Source organism: Mytilus californianus, unplaced genomic scaffold, assembly GCF_021869535.1.
Source record: "Mytilus californianus isolate M0D057914Y unplaced genomic scaffold, xbMytCali1.0.p SCAF_55, whole genome shotgun sequence".
Taxonomy (NCBI): domain Eukaryota; kingdom Metazoa; phylum Mollusca; class Bivalvia; order Mytilida; family Mytilidae; genus Mytilus; species Mytilus californianus.
The window spans coordinates 149706-157813 of NW_026262707.1; the positions used below are offsets into that span (position 1 = coordinate 149706).

The window sequence follows — 8108 nt, forward strand, 5'->3', positions numbered from 1 at the left end:
TTAACTGTGATAATTTTTTTATAAAGAATTTTGTATTAATTGTAAAAATGAAGAAGTGAATGATTACCTATGAGAGAACTGTTCACAAGAGACCAATTGATACAGAAATTAACATTTATAGATCACCCTATGGCTTTCAACAATGAGCAAAGTACATACCGCATAGTCAGCTATAAAAAGTTGGTTTTGCATCATAATACAAAATTTAACAAATAAATTCAATTGAACATCATAAGTATTTATTTTGAACATATTTATCATAAATGAATAGAAAACAAACCAAATATGAATAGCTGATTGATAGCCCCCCCCCCCCCCCCCCCCCCCCCCAAAAAAAAAATCAATATATTCACAAGTAAATTATGAAACTTTTTACCTTACATAGTCTCACTTATTAATACGCATTCCTCTCCTAGAAAGATAATGTCTTTCATTACTGTTTAAAGCCATTTTTAAGAGATTAGCTGGGCCTGGTTGTTAAATGTTGTTTTCTTGACTTTTTTCTGTAATAAAATTGAGAATGGAAATGGGGAATGTGTCAAAAGAGACAACAACCCGACCAAAGAGCAGACAACAGCCGAAGGCCACCAATTGGTCTTCCATGCAGCGAGAAACTCCTGCACCGGAGGCGTGCTTTAGCTGGCCCATAAACAAAAATGTATACTAGTTCAGTGATAATGGACATAATACTAAACTCCGAAATATACACAAGAAACTAAAATTCAAAATCATAAAAGACTAACAAAGGCCAGAAGCTCCCGACTTGGGACAGTAGAAAAATGCTGCGGGGTTAAACATGTTTTCTGAGATCTCAACCCTCCCCTATACCTCTAGTCAATGTAGATAAAACAAACACACAACAATACGCACAGTGAAACTCAGTTCAAAAAAGGTCCGAGTCCGATGTCAGAATAGATAACAAAGGAAACTAAACAAAATGACAATCTATACTGTTAAACGAGAAGACCTCATTTTGTGTGTCGCTTCTCTTCCTTCCCCAATAAATTAATCATCATGCCTCGGTGTCCTTTAGGTATCATGCATATTCGCATTTGTCATCCTCGCTTATGATTATTCAGTTTGGTTTATTTTGGGAGGAAAACGAAAATAAAGGCGTCCGGATATTGTTTCCGTCATCGGAATTCATTGAAAAGACTTCCGTTTAGGACTGCTATAAAATTACACATAATTTTCATAAGTACTTGGGGACAGGACAATTATTTTCGCGTTTTTCTGTATACTATTTATACATATACTATAAATAAAGTGTATTTGTTATTTACTATGAATTCCAAGTTTACTATCAACGGCAGTACTCTCTATATAATATTTCAGTGACCGCCGTGGATAGTCTCCTAGTCTATATAATATATCAGTGACCGCCGTGGATAGTAAACTTGGAATTGATAGTAAATAGCAAATATACTTTATTTAAAGTATATGTATGTTCATAGTATACAGAAAAAAAAAAAAAAAAAAACGGACTGTGGAAAAAGGGGGAGGGCTAAAAAAATTGTCCTGTCCCCAAGTACCGATGACTTTTGATACCTTTCCTAAAATTCTCTAGTCATAAATCTTTTACAAAAATTCATCCTACAACAGTTTACATACTTTCAATTACGCTCGAATGCCCGCGATTTCGCGGGTGTGTTCTAGTAATACATAAATTATCAAAGGTCTACTAGCAGTTTACTGCCTTGCCAGATCCAGACCCCAATTAAACCGATTGCAAGATTATGTCTTTACCATATGAATATTGAGTACAATCCCATCCGTTATGGGTTTAGTATTATTTCATCATAAAATATGAGACCATAACCTGTAGCATGCAAACAACTGGTTTTAGAATAAAAAAGCTTATTTCCGATGCAAAGACCCTATAAGTGAATCAATATTAAAGCCAAAATATGCAATCTTTAATGACCTGACAACAGTATCGTAACTAATCCCTTCTTAATAAGTCTGTTTAAAGGTTTTGTTAGCTTTTGAGGTGAATGCCGACAATGTTGTGCTTTGTAAAGAATATTACCATAAAAAATTGGATGCGAAATGCCTGAACGTATAAGATGTCTGCATGTTGAATTATATTTACGAATGATGTCCTTGTACCGATGATAACATTTAGTAAATGTTTTGACTAGTTTGTGATATCGAAAACCCTGGTTGTAATGCCAAGAATATCATTAGAGTTATCCCTCTTTATACGCAACCTGCATTTTTGATAATTGTGGTTAATCCGACTTGTTTTTGTTTTACACATTGTTTTTACATTTCCTGCAGCATGGCTTGATAAATTTTTGAACATAATTACGAAGAACATTATCATTCTCCTTGTCCCTTGGTGAATTACGATGTAAGTAATAATGCCATTATGTACTATATATTCTAGTTAAAGCTATTATTATGTTATTTGCGGTATAAGTCATGAGAAAGCATATATCCAAACAGCTTACATTCTACGAACGATGGCATTTGTGTAAATAATCATGTGTGAACTTTGTAATATTTTATTTGTATGCGAAAACAGTATTATTTGGTATATTTCTAAGTCATATGTAATTTTTATGAAGACAGCAATTTTTGTACAACTCTAGTCAAGTCAGTTCAGTACATTCTCCCCCTTTTTTGTCAATTGTGTTTTTCATTGATTTGAGTGTTTTCAATCATAGATTTTTTGTATTTTATTACTACAGTTGGTAGTTAACAATGTTAGTTATTAGTTTTTATTTTTTATATTGTAGCTTTTCACCAAATGTATGTGGCTTCATGATCTGTCAGCTCCTGACGCATTGAATGTTTAATTGAATAAAATGATCTACATATATATGGTTTAACTCTCTGCGCCCAAGGCAGAACAGTGAAAAGATCCATCAGCATGGCGACAAGTGGTGATGGAGAGGAGGAAGGAAGGACAAAACATTTAACACCGAAAGCATATGAACAATACCTAGGTGAGGTTGATAAATATTCACAAGCATTAGCTACACTAAGCAGGGAAAATGACAGACTTATCTCTATTTTGCTATCCAATGAAGCAAGGCATGAGGAAATAGCTTCAGCAGCTGCCCAACTGGAAGAAACAACAAATAAATACATTAACTTATCTGATTGTTATATAGATTATTTGAAACGTAAAAATACACTCGACAGTCAACGCGAACTCATAGCCCATCAGTTAATACGCAGTGTCAACATGCATAAAACTGAAACTGCAATGAATTATTCTTTATCAAAGTTAAAACCTCATGAACCTACTCAAGCTTTCATACAAACAGGTGAACAGGTGAAAAAAGACACTACTACTCCAGTAACAGATGTTCAAATGAAACAAGAATTGAAAAAAGAACCTAATGTCAGCAACTCAGTTAGGAGCCATAGATCAAGCACATCTAGACGATCAGGGCGTAGCAATGCTAGCTCTACAATGATGCGACAGAAAGCTAATTTAGAGGCAGCCAGAAAGAGGTTAGAGTATGTCGACCAAGAATCAACCCTTGTGCAACAGAAAGCACAACTAGAAGCGAACACTACTTTAGAAAAAGCGAAACTTGAGAAAATGACAAAAGAATTAGAAGCAAAACGTGACGTAGCAGTTGCAGAGGCTGAACTGCATGCTATGGAGGAAGTATTTGATGAATCAGACAGGGAAACAGAGGTTTCATCCCCATCGTTAACTGAACAACGAACGGCTAAGTATATTATTGAGCAAAGTAAACATGTTAACAGGCAATACGAGGTTCACAACAGTGCAGCTGTTAACAACATAGACACACAAACTTCCTTACACAATGAGGAAAACATGAATGAAGAAACGCCGGTTCACTACAGTGCGCCAGCTGTGAACAACATTGACACACAAACTTTCTTACGCAATGACGAACACATGAATGAAGAACTGCCTATACAGAGAACTGGAAAAATAGCAAGTCAAGTGTCAAGTGCAAATCAAATTGTGCAACAAATACATAAAGAGACAATTGAACAAATTCCTGATACAAACAACAACAGAACATTAAGTCTAAACTATGGCCAGGAACTTTCAAAATTTTTGATGAAAAAGGACTTAATAATATCTAGACTTTTGAAATATGATGACCGTCCAGAGAATTATTTATCATGGAAAGACACTTTTAAATGTGTAATGTCAGAAATCGACGCGAGTCCTGCTGAAGAAATTGACCTAATGATCAAATGGCTAGGACCTGACTCATCACGTCAAATTAACAGCATCAAAATTTCAAATTCAGGAAATCCAACTGTGGCATTATCACGTGCTTGGAACAGATTAGTTCTACGTTATGGTTGCCCAGAAATGATCGAAAGTGCCCTGCAGAAAAAATTACAGGCTTTTCCAAAGATAACATATAAAGATAAGAAAAAATTGTTTGAACTTTCAGATGTATTATCAGAAATACGTTCAGTTAAAGAAAAACAAGAATATGCAGCACTACTAGCATATTTCGACACATCCGTCGGTGTGAATCCTACAATTGTCAAACTTCCTATTAACCTGCAAACTAAATGGCGAGATAGAGCAGTAACATACAAACGAATACATTCAGTTCTATATCCACCATTCACATACTTTTGTGACTTCATCAATGACATGGCTTCAACTATAAATGATCCTAGATTTATATTTGAAAGCGATACATATGTTGCCCCCAAGAACGAAGACAAACCATTTAAGACACGACAATTTGCTGTTAAAAAGACAAATGTTTCACAAGACAAACATGAACCACACGCCAATGAAAACTCTAAAATGCGTTGCGCCATACATAATAGCGATCACTTACTGGATGAGTGCCGTGCTTTTAGACACATGAGTATTGTAGATAGGAGAGCTCTACTGAAGAAAAATGGTTTGTGTTTTAAATGTTGTGTTGGGAGACACATTTTTCGCAATTGTGACAAGAATGTTTTATGTTCTGAATGCAAAAGTACTGATCACACAGCGGCTATGCACATTTACGCAAGTCAGGATAGAGTCCAGAAACCCAACAACAGTCAAGGCGGGGAGAGTTCTGTTAACTCGAAATGTACTCAAATTTGTGGAAATACATTTGCAGGAAAATCATGTGCAAAAATTGTGTTGGTTAATGTAAGACATACAACAATGGATAAACAGCCAATCCGTACTTATGCAATCATAGACGAACAAAGCAACTGTTCATTAGCAAGGAAAGAGTTATTAGACTATTTTGAGGTGAATACTGAACCAGAACAATATTCACTTGCTAGTTGTAGTGGTCAGTTTACTATGACCGGTAGGAGAACAAAGGGTTTCATAATTGAATCGCTTGAAGACAATTACTGCATAGATCTCCCAACTTTAATTGAGTGTGACTCAATACCAAATAATAGACAAGAAATTCCGACAAATGAAATTGCTCAAGCTCATCCTCATTTGCAATCTATTGCACACATGATACCGCACCTTGATAAGGATGCTGAAATTTTACTCCTTATAGGGAGAGATGCAGTGGAAGCTCATCACATACTGGAACAAAGGCTAGGAAGTCATAATCAACCATTTGCTCAGAAGCTCAAGATGGGATGGGTTATTGTAGGCGAGACTTGTCTGGATGGAGCGCATTACCCTAGCACTGTCAATGCTATGAAAACTTTTGTACAACAAGATGGGAGGCCATCAATATTTGAACCATGTGACAATAGTATTCATATTTCAGAAAAATTATCAACGTCTTTGTTTAAACTTGAGCCTGATGACAACCGCCAAGGTATGTCAATTGAAGACAAAAAGTTTATGCGCTTAATGTCAGATGAAATACAACAAGATGAAAATCAAAACTGGACTGCTCCACTTCCCTTCAAGAAATCACGTCTGTTACTACCAAATAATCGTCTACAAGCTCTAAATCGAGCAAGAGCCTTTGATATAAGTTTGCGTAAAGATCCTGTTAAAAAACAACATGTCTTAGACTTCATGAAAACTCTTTTTGACAATAATCATGCTGAACGAGCACAAAATACAGAGACTCCGAAAGAAATGTGGTATCTTCCTATGTTTGGGGTGTATCATCCGAAAAAGAAGGATCGCATTAGAGTTGTTTTTGACTCATCCGCTAAATTTCAAGGAACTTCTCTAAACGACGTATTGATGACAGGACCAAACCTTGTTAACAGCTTGCTTGGAGTTTTATTGAGGTTTCGGAAGGATAAAATTGCAATTACAGCAGACATTCGACAGATGTTCTATAGTTTCAATGTAACGCCAGAGCATAGAGATTTTCTTAGATTCATATGGCATGAAGGCAATGATATGGAGAAAGATTTAGTGGACTATAGAATGGCTGTTCATGTGTTTGGAAACAGCCCTTCTCCAGCTGTCGCAACCTTTGGCTTACGTAAAACCGCTGAAATGGCAGAGTCAAAATATGGATCAGATGTAGTAACCTATGTAAATAATAACTTTTATGTGGATGATGCACTGTCTTCTCATTCAAACAGTGACAAGGCAGTAGACTTGTTAAAAAGAACTCAATCTGCATTGCAAGAATTCGGCAATTTACGCCTGCATAAAATATCTTCAAATTCGAATGAAGTTCTGGCAGCATTCGAAAAAGACGATTTATCTGAAGATTTGAAAAATCTTGACTTTAGTGACGATTGTCTTCCTGTACAGCGTAGTCTTGGGGTCAGTTGGAATCTTCAGTCGGATAACTTTACCTTTCAAGTATCATTAGACAATAAACCATTTACTAGACGTGGTGTACTTTCAGTTATCAATGGACTGTACGATCCATTAGGTTTTGCGGCACCAGTAACCATTGCTGGAAAACTTATTCTTCGTGAAACTATGAAAGAATCCACTGAATGGGACGAACCATTACCTCCGCAATTTCAGTCGAAATGGCAATCTTGGAAAGATTCTCTTCAACTTCTCCAACAAGTGGAGATACCTAGAAACTACAGTTCAGACTGGACACTTAACAAGGACCTCTGTATATTTTCTGATTCATCTGAAAAAGCTGTTGCGGCAGTTGCCTACATACGAACTACTGATAAGAATGGAACAACACATCTTGGATTTGTACTAGGAAAAGCTACGCGGGACTGTTAAGGCATTTTTGGACATTTTTTCCCGGATTTTTTACCAAGCGGAGATAACTCCATGTTCCTTATTATTATTCATGACGTCATCAATGCACACTGAGCGTCGCAAGGAAAGATTTCGTTATATGGTAAATACAGACGATGCATTGTTGTCAAAAGTATTTCGATATGGTGTATAATTATTTAAGGTACTATGATTTGCCATACTAATTACATTTATAAGTAAAGTTTATTTATCTTAGCAGTTTTTCTATCGCGGACTTGGCCCCGCCTATTCAGACTAAACGACCAATCAAAATCTCCTCGAGGTCTTTTGGATGCTTGTATTCTGAATGTTGAGGGCACCTGTTTGTTCAACGAGTAAAGTGACTTTTCCTAGAAAAACCTGAAATAAACTGTAGAATTATGTTTCTTTGGGCAAGAAAAGTGATTGTTAGGACATTTATGATCGCATGCATCAAGTAAGTCAAATAATAATGGAGAAAATACCTCTATTAGCGGATATATTGGTGTCAGAATGTCAATTTTTGACCAGAACACGTGCTTCTATCCTGTTGGTCGTGTCGCCTGCCTTAAATCCGTTGAATTAGCGATGCCTGTCAAGAGGATATTTAATTTATCATTTCTTTAGTTTGATGATTTGCTATCTATTGCGAAAACCTGTCATATATATTCATAATAAAATTGCGCCTGAAAAAATTGCAGTTGAAATGACCATTAATTGGCATTTCAAATACGAAGTATCTCCAGACATATGAAAATTTAAATACAGAATTCTTCAACTTTTGTGGCAGGCTATAAACTGAATAAGTACAGCTGTTCGGTGCATCTCTCTGTTTGCACAGGAATCTGAAATGTTATTAAAATCAAGGTGACACACATGCAGATGCACAGTGATTGGCTACTAAAATTTACTGTCTATAATTTCATAATTCCTGTGTATTAACTTTTTAATTATTTTTTCTAAGTTATACTAAGGCCACACCAATTTGATTTCTTGTTTTACGGAGTTTTGACCTCCAAAAATT

The 8108-nt window shown here is 35.9% G+C and overlaps 1 protein-coding gene across 1 annotated transcript; it reads left to right on the forward strand.

Annotated features, from left to right (window-relative positions):
- The first annotated feature begins 2170 nt into the window (after positions 1-2170).
- LOC127703909 (uncharacterized) lies at positions 2171-7087 on the forward strand. Its single transcript, XM_052207963.1, has 2 exons — positions 2171-2353; positions 2742-7087. Exon 2 carries the CDS (start codon positions 2876-2878, stop codon positions 7085-7087), a length of 4212 nt encoding a protein of 1403 aa, XP_052063923.1. The 5' UTR covers positions 2171-2353; positions 2742-2875.
- Positions 7088-8108: the final 1021 nt, after the last annotated feature.